The sequence below is a fragment of the Phalaenopsis equestris genome, unplaced genomic scaffold (genome assembly GCF_001263595.1).
Source record: "Phalaenopsis equestris unplaced genomic scaffold, ASM126359v1 Scaffold000107, whole genome shotgun sequence".
Lineage (NCBI taxonomy): Eukaryota > Viridiplantae > Streptophyta > Magnoliopsida > Asparagales > Orchidaceae > Phalaenopsis > Phalaenopsis equestris.
In genome coordinates, this window is record NW_018164549.1 from 55,867 (window position 1) to 73,238 (window position 17,372).

Genomic DNA, 17,372 nt, shown 5'->3' on the forward strand with positions numbered 1-17,372 from the left:
AATGTTATATTAAATATTTTGGGTGGTACTGGTTGATATGTAAAAATTTTTAAATAAAAATATAATAAAATTGTTTAATGAATATTAAAAGATTTATTTATTAATCACTTTTTTCAGAAATTGAAATTGAATTAATGATTAATATATATAGACAAACAAGCACGTATATGCGGTTAATTTTGATGCACAACTTTTTAAATATTATCTAATCATGATTTTAAGCTTTTAAAATTTTAATAAAATAAAATTTAAATTATATGTCTTTCAATTAATTGCTCATTTTTAACTCATAGATAACTTCCTATTTTTGTCTTAATTGCATCACATATTTTTATTAGAAATATATTTATTTTTTATATATATAATTACTGATTAAATGACAAAGTATAATATACTTTGTTGTTTTGAAAAACATTTGCATGGCATACATGGAAAATGTGTTAACACGAATCTCGGCAATCCAACAACCCAAGTAGAATTGACATGGCGTAGGTGACCCCACCAAAAAAGGACATGGTGGTCCATAAGACTAACCAGCTTATGCTAGTCAGAGATTACCAAGTCGATTTGACAGTGTGCACCCAAATGACTCATCATGATGCCAGATACGACTGAAGGTTCCCTTGAGACCCTGGAGTCACTGGCTTCAACCACCTTTAGCAATGTCTCCTCCCACATAAAGTAACTTACTCGCCATGTTATGGTGACACTCCATCTACCCGATTATCTAGTTTTACTTGGTCGGTGGGATTCTCGTTGTAATGGTTGATGATTGAATCAACACACTCGGCCAACAAATGTCAATGGATCAGATCAATCTCACTAACCATTTTTATAAATTCAATTGGTAACCCATGTCTAAAATATCAATTAGCTGATGGTCTCTATCCATTCAGCTCATCGGCATCATTGACCGCTTTACCTCATCTGCCTCACAGATCGAGCCAAATAGCAACCAAGCATTGGGCCTAGAGGGGTATAATCCTCATAATAACCTATACAAACCCTACTTTAACAGGGGCACAACTGTAACTTAAATTATTGTACCCCCATTATTTATAAATAGGCGATCATTTCATGAATAAGAGATTACATACTTTTCCTCATTTCACTGTTCAGCAGAGCACTCATCTCTCTCTCTCTCTCTCCTGTTTTATGTTTTATTCTTTGGGTGTGATTCACAGAAAAATCTCAGATTCAACAAATAGACAAAAATATTTTTTACTAAAAAAATATGTGAGATTTTCAAAACAAGATCAATTTTACCTATACACTATTTACAACAAAATAATTAAATTAAAAAATATAAATATCATCTAATATGGTACGTTGTTCCCAAAAGGACATGCGTGTCGTTAATTCCTACTAACACTAATAAGAAAGTTGCCCAACAATGTTAATAATATCGACTCTCACCATCGCCAATAAGATTGACATGTGTTATTAATGTTAATGCCAAATTTTGACGTCAAAAAACACTTTCTACAAGTCATTGTCAATAAAATTTCACCCATCTTCAACATTAACACTAACACCCATCGATCCCAGTATAGTCATCCCCAACCATAATAAATGAGTTTGATGTCAATGGATGCCAACAATATTATCACCTCATCAGCACATATGCCATGCACATTGATTATAATTATATTGATGCTTGTGATCACTAATAAAGCTAATGTATGTTATTAATACTAACATCAATGCTCACCGACATCATTAAGTTTCTCACCCATTGTCTTTCATATTAATGGTTTTAAATCATCATTAATAGTGTTAAAGCATGTCGACCATGGTACAATTGTTGTTTGTTAACAAAAATATTGTTGATGCCCTTCATCATGAATAAAGGCAGAATACACCATTGACATTAACACCACCTCCATTGATACCAATGAAATTTATCCTTTGTCGTTGTCAATAATTTTAATGCTCACCATCGCAAATAAACTCAATGCATGTCATTGAAAGTAATATCGATGTCGATATGGACATCACCTACCACTACAAAAGAATGATGATTGTCGTTACCAATTAAACTACTATACATATATACATAAATTTGGATATACATCATCACCGGTAAGGTTATTGATCACCATTAACAGTAATGTTGGTGCTTGCTAACACCAATAAAATCAACAAACACCATTAAGATCAATCATAATTCATTTCACCACTAACCAAGCAAACATATTCTATCAATATTAACCATGATATATGTCATCATAGTCAAGGTAATCACTTATCATCGATGCCAACAAGATTATCGTGCAACCCTAATGCTCACTATCAACAATAATTTTAATAATCATCATTGCCAAGAAAACTGACCTCAAAACCTACTTTTACTAATAAGGATAAAACATATTATTATATGCAATGTTGATGGCTCAAATAGTACTTCACTATTATAAATATTCTTGTACATAATAGTATGGTGTTGTATGTAGGAAGTAATTCCAAATTGATGGCATACACTTGATTTTGTCTTAAAAGATTTTTTATATCAACAACTTATGTATAATAATAAATAAGTTTTCCCTTTTTCTTCTATAAGTTTGTTAGTTTCATAAAAAACATGACAAGGTTATGGGCAGCCGCAATTATAATTTTAAAAATGCAGCATATTGACATGTTTGTTTCTAAATAATTTTTTTTCTCCTGACATCAATTAACGTATTGGTTATTGATATGTCATCAACAAATTTTTATCATCCGTCATGAATCTTGAGGTTTGGCACAGACCTCAGGATGATCTCTTGAGCAAGAAATATTCAAATTTCGATAAAAAATCATTCATAACTTTGATTTCAGTATTGATCAGTTTGACAAGACGGCCCCAATGGTACCAAAATTGGTCCAATCCAAACCAAATCAAGCCTCGATCAAATAATTAAACAAATCTTGAAAGCTTTTTAAGCATATTGAAAGGTCAAACATATGTCGAATATAGTGAGCTTATAGTCGAATCGAGCGTCTCGACAAGACAAATTCAACTAGCACAAGATCACTCAATTTCGACATCGATAATGCACTCAAATGCTTATCAAATGTTGTTTGATCGAGGAAATCTTTTCGGACAGTCTGATCGGAGTGGTTAATATTCCTTCATTAATTGCAGTCGATACTCTATAGATATAGCTCCACCCTCTCATGAAAGGGGGAAGAGAGCTTGATGCCTAAAGAAGACTTAAGTTTGGAGAGGGAGCTGAAGTTGCCTCCTTCTCCTACAACTGCCGACCACCATCGACCATCGTCTAGTCCTTGCAACGAAGCACCATGCGAAGAAATAACTGACATCGCGCAGACACGAAGAACCCGACGAAGCGGGGCATCATCTTGAACACCGGATTGATCTCAAAGACAGTTTAACAATGCACCCCGAAGACGGTGGAATAACACATAAGCTTGTGTAACTTCCGACCCTAACTCATATGACCTATGAACGTCAATATAAATGAGCCGAGCCTGAGGCTGGGCTTGTGTTCGGCTCTTTCGAAATTGGCTCTTGTTTGAAATGGCTCGTGAAAAGTGTGTTCATGTTTGACTCGAATAACATATTCATGTTCGTGTTCGGCTCGAAATTGACTCGTTAAAATATAAAACTATTATAAAAATTAATTTTTAAATAAAATTAAAAAATAATTTATCTATTTTTTATATTTCTAATTTAATTTCAAACCATAAAACATTGATTAACTAAAAAAACTTTCAAGAATAAAGTTCATATAAAATTTTACACAATAAGAATATTAATATTGTTTTTCAAAGTTTTACACAGTAATAACCAATTTATTACAAATTATACAATTTACAAAATAAACATAATCCCTAAACTTTGAACAAGAGTACAAAGCATACAAATAAAATTTCAAATAAAAATCAAAACATAAAAATAATTGTATTAAACATTTCATTTAGAAAATTACATTTACATTTAATACACATATACTTATGACTTACATAAAGCTAAAAAATATAAAAAAAACATTAAATTTAAACTATGACTTTGTATTAATTCCTCGATCTTTATGTTTGATGATCCGATAAGTAGTAATTAGTGAATGATGATGAGACAATGATGACTTGTACATTGAATTTTTAGTTATAATTAGAAAAAAATGACAAATTAGAAATGAAAATAAAAGTTAAGATGTAATTATTAATTGAGGCTCGGACTTATGACCTCCTTTCATTACATTCAAGTAAATCAACTACTCAGTTGCACAATTTATGTGCTACTAAGCATAATAAAATCAAAGTTAATATCAATGCATCAATTTAAATTCCATAGAAACTATTATAACCCTCCAGTATGGTTTGCATAAGTGTTGCCTTCCAAAATGTATAGTAAGAATAATAATCTTAGCAACTTAATTTATTATTATCTTAAAATGGTTGCAAACTTGTATGTCATACCAATAATGAGATTTTATCCATTGTAATCATCATAGCCTCTAATAGCATCTTATGACAACCAATTGAAATTGTCTATCCTTCGCTTTGCGTTTTTTGCTATCTTTGTTTTTTGAAACCCAAATTTCAGCAATGACATTTGAGATAATTTTCTTTATCACAAAGAGAGATTACTAACAGAAGTAGTTGCAATCAAGGCATTCTCTCTGGACCATTCAATCAGAGTGGTTCAAATTTCTTCACTAATTGCAATCAAAACTCTATAAATAAAGCCCCACCCCTCTCACGAGAGGGAAGAGAGAGCTTGAAGCCTGAAGAAGACTAAAGCATGAAGAGAGGGCTAAATTTTCCTCCTACTCCTACAACCGCCAACAACCGTCGACCATCGTTGACCCCTAGTCGTCGACCGTCGCCAGTCACCATCAGTCGTCGTCCACTCCTTGCAAAGAAGCATCGTTCAAAGCAACAACTGATGCCGCAGAGTCATGAAGCAACATGTGGAGCAGCACATCATTTTGAACACAGGTTGACCCCAAAGACGGTGCAACAACGCACATCGCATACCCTCATGTAGCTTTGAATCCGAACCCCATGATGAACATCATTATTACTCACTACCATGGCATATGTGACCAACAATGTGGTCTTCACCTTGTGCAACTCCTGAATCTGGCCCTCACGACCTATGAACATCATTACAACTCGCCACTATGCCCATCATGACCAACTAAGGCCAACGCGGCCCTCAACACGTGGAGCTATCAACTTCAACCCCCTCAACCTATAAATTTCATACTACTCACTACTATGACTGCATGGTCTGCAACTTGTGCAACTCTTACTTCGTCCTCAAAGTCCGATAGGCATCATCATGACCCCCACTGTGATTTATACAACCTACATGGTCACAACTCCCACAACTCTTTACTACGACCTCTATAACCAACTATCGCTTCTGAAGCAACCATCTGCGCCCCACCTGTCCAACATGTGTCATGTTTATTAACTATGAATTCTACAATAAACTGGTGCTACACCTACCATCTACAACACTCAAGACGACTACTACCTTCGTGACAATCAACTATGTCCCTTGCAGCATGTTGTAGCTAAGAACTATGGCCAAATTATAACTTTATATCTGCATCTTCTTTTATTCAGGAGAACAGTGTACCTGTGTACTCTTCATTCATAGTGTATTATTTCAATTGGGCTAGGCCCCCTGGTTTTTTGTTATTTCAAGGGATTTTCACGTAAAAAGTCGAGGTGTCTCCTCCTGCTTACTTATCTTTAATTACTCGAGTATGCTCTGAATTCTCATGCAATTCTAAGATGATAATCTATTACTTTACCACCGTAAATTTTCTAGCACACATTAGTTATATCGAAAGCCAAGCAAGATGTGTGAAACAAATCATGTTGTTGCCTAAAAAAAATGTTCACATTGATGTTTTTAACATGATTATACTTAAACAAGCTATTTCTTTTAACTCCAAATTTAAGGTAACCTCTATCAGAAACAATTTTTTTCAAGCTTCACATATGAAAAAAAAACAATATAAACATTCAATTATATGGAACACGACGTATCCAATTCTTAGTAGGCCTTTTACTTGTGAAATAACATCATTGTCATAACTTTAAAAGAGTTGTAATATTCTAGATTTATACCAACTCTCGTTTATGATTCCAGGTCTACACAAATACATGATAACTATCATGTTCAATTTAAAATAACTACTAATTGAGGTTTTGAGGTTCAATTACTCGACTCCCTGAAGGAGGATGTTGGATGTGAGACCATATTAGCGTAGTATATCTTAGATTCTAGATATAGCCTTAGGGTATGTTTGAGGAGGTTGCGTTTGGGGTGGTGGTGCGATGGTGGTTCAGTGCTACATCACAATTTTTTCTTTTTTGGTAAAATTGTGCTTTGTTTGTTTTTTCAAAAAGATGCAGTTGAAAGAAGCATTTTTTCACTAGACTTAGGTACATGTGGTGGATGCTAGGAAGCTACAGTCAGACTTTTTTTTGAAAAAAGATTATAAAAGCCACCACATCTTTTTGAACATTAGATTTGTCCGCAACAACTTCGTAGCTGCTTCTTCAAACAGTTGCAGCTGCCCTAAACATACCCTTAGTTTTTTTGTAAGAGTGATTATAAAATTATGACAAAAAAAACAACTTTTTAGAAAATTATGACAGGAATGAAATATTTTTTTTAAAAAAATTGGTGATTATACGATATATCTCGTTGTTAAAATCAGTTAACCATAATTTTTGTAGAAAAAAAAGGTGATGACAGTCTGAAGTGCCATGTAGGGAGCGTTTGGCCCACCTTATTTGGGCATTCAACGTTTTTAAAATGTTGAATTGTTGTTTGGTTATCGCGTTGGAATGGAGACTTGGAAATGTGCGCCAATTTTTATTAATGAATCACGACCGCGGGATCGACCTCACGGTCAGTGTTCCATCAGAGCTTATTACTACTGAGCCCCTCGATCTCGTCCCCATTTTTGCCTCTTCGCCCTAGATTTTCGATCGAATTCCCATACCCACGCCTCTCTTGTCTACCCTTCTCCTCTCCCTTCTTCGCCTGTGACCTGGTTATTAGCTCCTGTCTTGGAATTTCTCTCAGAGAATGTTCAACACACAATCACTCTACCTTTCAAGTAGTGAACGGATTAGGTAATCCCTTTTACACCTTATAGTTTCACACGAGTCTTCTTCCATCTAAGGAATTGACTGTATACTTCTATGTTTGTTTTCTTAGATTTTTTTTCCTTTACTGTGAAATTTGTTTCGGTGATTCTTGGTTTTGGTTCCAAAAGAAAAGCTCTGAAGTTTGTTGGTTCAGATTGATGATTTTCTTTTAAACATTGCATGACATGCATGAGTACATGATGAAAATGCTCTTTCCTTTTGTATAACATGTTTCTACTGAATTTTCATGAACCCTAAAGTATGTGCAACTGAAATCTTGGTGTAGTCTTGCTCACCGTGCTTAGAATGGTAAAATATCAGGGGTAATTAGCATTATAAATTTTTTAAGCATTCAAAACCCTTTGAGATTTGCTTTGAGTAATTATTTAAGTAAAGCTTCAAAGAGTATTTTTCAGTGATCATGCTCAATAATACGTTGGCATCATCTTCATTGCCTCTATGAGAAAGCTACCAAAATTTATGCCTTTGAAATGATGTTATTTTGAATGTGTTAAGGTGAAATCATTACATATGTTAAGGTAAAACTATTGAATTAAATTAAAGAAGAGTGTATCTCTTATATTGGCTTCTTTCATGTGATATCTTTCTTTGCTTATTTACTGGTCTGAAAGATTAAAATTATTAACTAAAGCATGTGATTCACATTGGTGTTATGCGTAAATCCTTGTGTTGTCCCTTGGGTGAATTATCAATATGTTTTTTTTTATTATGTATCTTGATACTCACTTTTCAGTGATGTGTATATCATAAATTGTACTATTATGAAGTGACTTTTTTTGTTCGCAACTGTCAAATGTGTAGTCATAACAGTTTTGGTGCAAACAACAACTTTGCGCATTGCCATAATGGTCATTTATCCAGAAAAACTATCAAATGCCCAAAATAAACAACTAAATAGTTTATCTGATAAGGGGCAGAATGATCATTTATCCAGAAACAACCGCAAATCAGTTGTTTTTCAAATACACAAACCGAACAACCAACAACTTATCAGGATAAGCTACTGATCCGCATCTTATCAAAATAAACTGCTTATCTAGATAAGTTGGATAAGCTGCAACAGCCCCAAACAGACCCGTAGTTAGAAAGTTGTCCCAAATATACTATTGGTTTTGCATGATAAGTGGGTCGAGTAGGTTCCCATAGGTGAAACATTTTTTGGTGGCCCATAGGTTATACAATTTGAGACATGCTTTGGGATTTTATATAAGATCATGAACATAACTTCTATAGTCTGCAGAAGTCAGAGTTGAGAGTTACATAGGCTGTGATAATTTTCATAGGCCGACGGTGGTTGACAACTATAAGAGCTGGTGGCGTTTGCTTGACCTTCGGTGTAGAAAATTTGACCTTAGTTCCTTCTTCTCCCAACTCCAACTTCCTATGGTTCAAGATTTAACCTCCTTTCTTTATATAGTCTCGAAAATGCCTCCTTACAAATAAATAAGAAATCATGTCACTTAAAATGCATGTTGCCAAAATAAAACACAAATTTTAAAATACATTATACCTTAATGTAGGGTTGGAAGATTTTTTTACTTAGAAATGTAACGAATTTGTTTGTAGTATAAAACATGAAACTCAAAAGTTGGTAGGTTTTATTACAAAAATGACATGAGTTTGTTTCCTGAACTGCCAATGCTCTTTAAAAAAAGTAACATTATCAACTTTTGTAGCCAAAGACTTTCGAGCTCACTCCAAACAAGTAATTGCTTGAGGTTCACAAATTCTACTCACGCCATCAACCATTTCATCATCAGAAATTAAACACATGTAAAATTTTATAGAGTTCATTTGAAATATTCGCTGGGAGGGGGAGGGGGAGGGGCATCGTGGTTTGGAAAAAAAAGATTTCACCGTTTCTGCAAATCGATAGCAAGATTCCTCTCAATTTTAAAAATTATGTTTTCATTGAACTACAACTCAAGGAATATGAAATAAACGAAAAAAAAAGGAATTACCTATGAGATCACCGAAGAAGCCGAATGAGCTCTTAGGGCAGGAACGCGAGAGGAAGAAGAATTCAAAGCTGTTAGGGTAGGATCGTGAGAGGGCAGAGGTTAATCCTTAAGCAAGTTTGTCGGCCAAAATGGAGAAGAAACGAAAAAAAAGGAATATGCATTTACCTGTGAGATCGCCGAAGAAGCCGAAGGAGCTTAGGGCAGGAAAGCGGGAGGGCAGTAAAGTAATCCGTAAGCAAGAAACAACGGCGTTATTAAGAAGATAAAAATGCCGTTTTTCCGTCACGCCCAAAACGTGCAATTCAAACGATCGGCAACGTTTTCAAAAGGCCGCCCGCGGTTATATGCCGCTCCAAACCGGCCCTTTAAAAATTAGTTAAGAAAAAATAAATATTCAAACAATTTGTCATAAATAATATTAATTTAATTAACGAAAAAAAGTAGAAGAGATGGCGCAACGCGGGCTAGCCGAAGAGGCGACAGGATCGCGACGTTTGAAGTAGAAGAGGCGGTCTTGAGGTGTCGGATACTCTTATCTTTCCCCCTCTTCCGCTTTTGCCTGAAACCCTCTTGGCAAAAGGAGGAGGAGGAGGCCGCGATTGAGGCTTGCAGGCAAAGCATCGGAGGATGTCCATTTGAAAGGCATGGTAGGATTTACTTTTGCTGTTTATATCTGCATACGCTGTTTTGTTTTCTGATTCTTCTTATATTGAGATTTTATCATAAACCCTAGGGTCTGTCCCACAACAGATTCAGACAAGTGTTTAATCTGGATTTAGGCTAAATCATACCAAACGGTCAGGTTGGACAAAATAAAGCCGCGGATTTGATAAAACCGGATTTAACGGATTTCAGCTGTAATACCGGATTTAGTAATCCAGGAAGTACGGGAGGAATAATGGCGCTAACAGGCTTACCTTTCTCAACGGTTTCTGGTAGGAGTAGAGCTGAAGTATGGGAAAGATGGAAGTTTTAGTGGTCTCTGCACGCTGGGATAATGTCGTTGCCTTCCCAACTAGTTTCATTTATTACTGTATCGCGAGGGTTCATTCATGAAGGTGATCGTTTTGCACAAAACTGGAAAGAGGAGGAGGGACATTGGCGAGTGTTTCGAGTAGAGAGGGAAGGGAATTGGAGGATAAAATATTTCAGACGCAGTTTTGTGTCCGTACTCCAATAATATGACGTCATTTGTAAAGTGTTGGGACTCAGTTTCATGAATTAAAAAATGTGAAAAGAATTATTTTTTTGCACAACCTAGACCGAAGACTGTTTTGGTAGTAAACTAGTGGTATTTTGTTGGTATAACTGTGCTATTTTGGTTACATCAAAATGATATTTTGGTGTCATTATGATGGTATTCTGTTATACTAGCAGAATACCACAAGTATACCATTATAATACAAACAAAATACCATTAATATACACTAGAATGCGACGAGAATATCGCAAGAATATCACAAGAATAACACTACAATACAATCAGAATACCACTAGTATATAACCAAAATACCACAAGGATAACAACAAAATAACATAAGTTTATCACCATAGTACCACCAGAATACCACAATAATATTACTAATGTACTACCAGAATATCACAAATATACCACAATAATACTGCTAAAATATCATCGGAATACCACTAGTATACTATCAAAATATTACCTGAATACTACAACAATATCATAATACAACTAAGAACAGAGTTTCGGGTTTGGTTATAAAAGAATATTGGATGGAAGATGATATTGAATCCTATGGGGAGGATATTGCTAGATTTGCTCTTTTTTTGCCTGCTAATCTCATACCACAGCATACCACCAATAATAACAATAAAAAAATCTGCAGTTATAACCCTGTAGAGAAAAAAATATCCTGAAGGAAGATTGCAGGAAGATGCGTGATTTGACCGACTTTCTTCGAAATATTTCGGCTTTGAGTTTTTAGTGTCGTTGTCAGGGATAATCGTTAAAATTTTATAATCGTAGGAGAATTTTAATTGAAATACTCAGAGTCTAAGTTTGAAAATTTTATTATTTTAATCTTTATTTTATTTTTTATTCTATTTGGTTTTTGTGTTATTTTTTTGGAAAAAAGTCAAAATTAAAATAAAACTAAAATAAAAAATATTTCAACACTTTAGAACGACAAACCCATAAAGTTGTTAGTTTATACTTTTTCAGGAGTATGCCAAACCATGATGACCATTTTCCACATGAATTTTGAACACTTTGTTATAGGAAATATGTTTGACGACTCGTATTCTAACACCTACAACTCAAGTTGGTCAACTTAATCAAAATTTAATTGGAATAATAATAACCTAAGTATAGAAAAGCAGTAGCGGTGAAGCCTCCAAATCAATCATGTAGAATATTTGACTAGCCATGATAGTGACTACCCTAAAGAAATAAGAATTTAGATGAATTTACAATAATTCTACCGAATCAATTATAAAGTCAAACTAGAACATTAAAAAACTTTAAAAATCAAATGTGGGCAGTTATTTAGCCAAGTTAACACTAAACCACAAAGGATGTTAGTGGTATTGGATAGCCATGACTTTAAATATAAAGAGTTGGTTCTTGAGGAACATACTGAGTAGGATGATTTTTGTTGGACAATGATTGAGGAAGAATTTTCTCTTCTTTTCAAAGCACCCCTTAACGTTGTTAGTGAGATCATTGAGCCTATAGGACCACCCATAGGAGTGCCCCAAGGAAGTTGGAAGATAGACCTAGACAGGCGAGCAACTCATGTTAGGATTCCTGATAATTTAATAAGATTATATAATTACTCTAATTGAAATGCGAATACTCATTAAAAAGATTGAAATTAATGATCTGATAATCAAGTCTTACACTTTAACAACTTTCACCTGATTTTTAAGTTAACTCAAAATAATTAAAAGGGTGTAATTGAAATTAATATTAGCAGTCAACTAAAAATACTTTAAGCCTTTTAATTTTTTTAACTAATTTATTATAGTATTGAATTTTTGATTGAATTATAATATTTTAGAGTTCACATTAAGAAGAATTGAGAATTATCATTCAGGTGTAATTAGACATTCAAAATTCTTAAAAGAAATATGCTATACCAGATATAATAATTATCAGTGAAACGAATAAATAATAAAAAAAAGCAATGAATTGTGAAAGACTTGATTTAAAAGAAAAAATCTTTTTTGCTATAGTTATGGATGGTCTTACTGGACATTTACAGGAGGATGTACCTTGGTGTATGTATGCTTTTTGCTTATGTATTCTTCTCGTGGATAAGACAAGAGAAAAAACCCAGGAAAAACTTGAATTATGAAGGTCTACATTGGAGTCTAAAGGCCTTCATTTGAGTAGAACTACAATTGAATACATGAAATGTAATTTTAGTAGTAGTAGCTCTAGTGACAAAAGTGTAACTTTGGATGATCAAATTATTAAAAGGTTTGAACGATTTAGATATCTCCGTTCTGTTGTTCAAAACGATGGTGATATTGATGGGGATGTTAATAGTAGAATTCAAGTTGGTTGGTTGAAGTGGAGGAATACTTCGGGCCTTTTGTGTGATAGAAAAGTACCGCTTAGACTGAAAGGAAAAATTTATAAGACGATTGTGAAACCTGCAATGCTCTATGGCGCTGAATGTTGGCTTTTAAAAGAGAAGTATAATAGTTAAGTCTTGCCGAGATGAGAATGATTAGGTGGATGAGTGGCTTTACACTTAAAGACAAAATGCGAAATGAATATATCCGTGATACATGATAGGGTTGGGTTGGTGTAGCTCTTGTGACTGACAAAATTAGAGAAAGTCATTTTAGATGGTTTGGTCACATTAAACGTTGACCATCTGATGATCCGATTAGGAGAGTAAATGTTTTAGATTCGACTTATGTTTAGGAAGGCAGAGGTAGACCTAGGAAGAATTGGGCTTATTGTATAAAAAATGATCTTAATTTATTAGAACTAAATGAAAATATGACACTAAATAGGACGCAATGGAGAAAAATGATTCATCTAGCGGACCCCACGTAGTGGGATTAAGGCTTTGTTATTGTTGTTGTTGTATATATTCTCGTCTTGATATTTATAGCTTTCAAAATGCATTCTCCCCAATTATGCTGAACTACATTGTCAAAATGAACGAATTTTACTTTGAGCTAATTGCTTCTTTGCCATCTCGGGCTATCATGTTGTATCTTGTTTGGCTCACTACATTGTGGTACTAACTATGCGTGCGTTAGTTTAATCAAAGATAATTGTTATCTTGAGGCGAGCATTATTACTTTAACAAACAAAAAGCGAAAATAATCGTACAAGTTACTAATTCAATAAAAAACATGGAACCAACCAAACAAAAATTGATAGATCACATGGAGATTTAGTAATGTTAAACATTGATAACCTTAACATTAAAGCAAAAATATGAACCTAACAGCCCCTTAAAGTACAGCTCAAAATTGAAGTCTTGCTTCTAGACAATTATGAAAGCATTTTCATAGAATTTTCATCTCGTACAAACCTGCAAAAAGGTTTACTGTGCATAATATCTTAATGAAAGTTGTTCACTCCACCTTTTGGTGTTTACACTTTGGAAGAATTTTTTCAGAACCCTTGCATCCTTTGTGGAGTTGCTTTTAGATGGAAGGGTTGATGGCTTTTTACTCTCTCATTAGTAATATTTTTAAGCAACTTTTCTTTACCTCTATGTTTCCTTTTGTTTGTGAACCTTTCGATCTTATATGCTCATTTATTCTTTCTTGAATAGCATCAAAACTTTGGAATAAAAGCAGTGTTATTTGAAGCACCTTTGGAGATCAAAGTAGCGAATAAACAAAATAATGAAGGCAATTTACTATATAGATGAATATACCAGTTTTTATATGGTCTGGCAATAACATTCATGCACTAGAGAGGTTCAATAAATTGATCTACTACTAAAAATCTGCACATATGTACAATTAATTAGGTTCATGAAAAATTTTCAAAAATTCAAATAACGCCACATATCATCATGAAAAGACACCCTAAATTTGTCAAAGCAACTGAATAGGAAAACCTTCTAATTTTCACCAATTGAGGAAGCCTAATGGGAGCAGATCTCTCTAAATAATTAAAGAACATAGAAAGGTTATTAACCTAGTGATCAGAACAATAAATATACGATGATCTTTAAATTCGTACCAGAAGATGCGACTACAGCTTCTCTGCACAATTGTGTGCGATTTTACTTTAACGATGTTGCCTAAAATTGTTCTAGATCCATCCTTTACTTAAATCCAAGACGTCAATGTAATTCTCCTATCAGGTACTATTCCCCTCTAAAAGTGATTATTCTCATTGGCATCCTTAAATTACTTTGATTGAGCATTATTTACATAATATTAACATAAATGCTAGGAAAAAATCGTTTGGCCTATTATGCTTATGTGAACTTGAGCTGTTTGTCACCAAAAATGTTTTTGTTATGCTGTTGTACACATAAGGATTAACCGCTGAATTACAAATATATTCTTTCATGAATAGCCTAAAACCTGTTTGGACTCTTAAGCTAATGGCAAGTGAGCTAATTGTCAACAAAAAATTTCAGTTATGCTGTTGTAAAAGATTCAAGTTTCTTTGGAGACTGTTGAAAGACCAATCCTATGAAGGAAATTCCATCTTTGTTCTCTTTGTGTGTGAAGACAATCACATGGAATCTCATGCATGGTATGTCAGGCAATAATATTTTTAAGGGATACTCCCTGGTTCTGAGGGCTTTTCCATTTTTTATTTTTGAATTGAATGCTACTTATAATTTTTTTTGCCTTTATGTTGAATATAAGGGTTTGGGCAATTACAAGACCTCTTTGAACTTCCATCAATATTTCTTGATGAATTATTGACGGTCCTTCCCCCATTGGCTTTGCAAAATATTCATGAGCTGTTAGTAAGTTTTCACCTGCATCTTTTCTTTTTAATAAAATTATTTTTTTGATACTGTTATTTTAATTTTTTGTTTGTTGAAGTTCCAAGGGTTAAGAATTGCCTCGGTTGATGAATTCTATTGTCAGTATGCTGCTTTACAATGCTGTGGATGATTGATGGTTCTTTGAATAGCAAAGTGGCAAAATAGTCTCTTGAGTTTTTGCAGGGGGTTATTTTAGTCCTAAGAGTCAATAGAAGTGTTAGTTTAGGCCTCATTCTTTTTAATATGTGCTGAAATAGTTCTAACACAGGACTATTTCAGCCCCAATGAAAAGAGTCAGGGGACTAAATTTGACACATTTATAAACTTTGGGACTAAAATGAGCGCATGTAAACAATGAGAGGACAATTTTGACACTTTACCTGTTCTTTAAATAATCAATGCATTGAACATTTTTCATTTCTGCATTCATAGGACAGATCAATTGGCAGCACTACCAAGGAAGCATCCATAGTCAACAGGATCAATATTAGAAGGAAACGTGGGAGGTGATGAGAAAATTCATATTTTGGCTTCATGGTAACATTTGCTATTTAGAAATAAAATACTCAATGCTTATTAAGTTTCAGGTACAATGAATTAAATACAGCATGGGAGGCTTTGTATAAGAAGCGTTGGCCTGGAAGTACTAAGAAAAAACAGCAGTCTAGTTGCACAATGGCATATCATGGCATGAAATCACATGAATCAACTGCTCCTGTTATTGACTGGCAGCAGCTTTACTGGGAGAGGCATCTACAGGAGTACGTTATTTTATTTGAATGGGATCAGAATTATACTGCTTCTTAGAATGGATCTCATTAATGCTAATGTGGTTCGTTTTAATTGTATGATAAAAAGCTGCTTGGATGCAGTTACTGAGCAAGCCTTACTTCCTGCATTTGACGGTAATATTGCTAAACTGGAGATACCAGGTAAGCATCAATTTCAATTTGTTCGGTAAGTGAATTAGTTTCGTACATTTAATGTACTTTTGCATTGAGTTTCTGTTAATTTTGCTTGTTCCCAAATTACTGTATTTCAGTTTGGTGAAGGGTAATGAAATAATTCATATATATGAGTTTATTTGGCATTATAACTTACATATCTGCTTTGTGAACAGGTATTGCTGTTTCCTTTTGGTGTTTGACATTTTCTTTATTAGCAATAACTATTTGCTTGGATAATAGTGAATTGATTTGGTTTCATTTTGCATCTATGCTTGTCATTTATGCATTTTGCGGACAACAGGACTAGGACAATTTGCGATATTTTAATCCAAAAAATGAAGAGTTAAGTTTGAAGAAGAAATGTGAAGCTAGATCTTTTGGTCTACCTGAGATATTAATTGAGATCCCGAGAGTTACGTAAGATACTAAAATAATTTTATTAATATTTTTAGCTCACAATGTAATTTAATTGGAAATATTAATCTAGAGTGAAATGATTAAGATTAATAATATCAGTTACACCACACAAGTTTATAAAGTTATTTCTTGCAAATACGAAGGCACAAGTGTCCAAAATAAATTATGATGATTACATAAGAGAACTATGCACATAAGAGATTAATACATGAGTTAAAAAAATCACCATATAAACATGAAGGCGTATATTTGCTAAATAAAATAAATGTGCAAGCAAATAAATTCAACGGTACAGTAATTGGACATGGTTTATATTTATGTGGTTTGGCCGCTCCTTGATCTACGTTTTTGCCTCTCCTAATTTGATATTAAAAGTACCACTAAATCTTACTACCATAAACTGCTCTTCTTTACTTCACGAGCAGGTGGAACAAATATCTGATGCCAATTTCCTTCTGAAAGGATAATGGAGACACTACTTGTACTTCCACTTGAAAGCAAGAAGCTGTGATATACAATTGATCCCAATTTGGTCCTTCAACCATACAAGCTCGATACTAGTTAGTCTCCAAGGGATAGATCATTTTAGATCAATTTTGTATATCGAGGGACTAGATTGGAGAAGTGTGATATTCTCAAACTAATTGGTCATATAAAAATAATTGAGGGTTCATTTTGGGATTTAACTTCATTTAAAATATTTTTAGGCAAATCATATGGTAATTTTAAGTCGATAGTAATATTTAATCATTCAAAATATTATGGATTGTATTATAGATTTTTCAAAACACACTTCAAAGAATATGACATCTAATAGTTAATACGTTAGATGCAACTTGTTAAATGCCTTGTATATTAAAAATATGTATAACATTTAATTGGCATTAAGTGCTATAATAAAATGCTGGTTGATTTAAGGATGATATTCAATTAGAAATATATATATATATATA

The 17,372-nt window shown here is 33.7% G+C and overlaps 1 protein-coding gene across 3 annotated transcripts in view; it reads left to right on the top strand.

Annotated features, from left to right (window-relative positions):
• Positions 1-9,543: 9,543 nt before the first annotated feature.
• The window catches only part of LOC110020893, a 30,777-nt gene continuing 22,948 nt past the window's right edge, over positions 9,544-17,372 (top strand). For 2 of the 3 annotated variants that reach the window (XM_020719168.1, XM_020719170.1), the window contains exons 1-6: positions 9,544-9,751; positions 14,696-14,814; positions 14,931-15,034; positions 15,488-15,561; positions 15,643-15,816; positions 15,914-15,987. In XM_020719168.1, coding sequence (XP_020574827.1) covers positions 14,751-14,814; positions 14,931-15,034; positions 15,488-15,561; positions 15,643-15,816; positions 15,914-15,987 — 490 coding nt within the window. In that variant the 5' untranslated portion in view covers positions 9,544-9,751; positions 14,696-14,750. The remainder of the gene's footprint in view (positions 9,752-14,695; positions 14,815-14,930; positions 15,035-15,487; positions 15,562-15,642; positions 15,817-15,913; positions 15,988-17,372) is intronic. The other variant, XM_020719169.1, reaches the window with a different exon arrangement.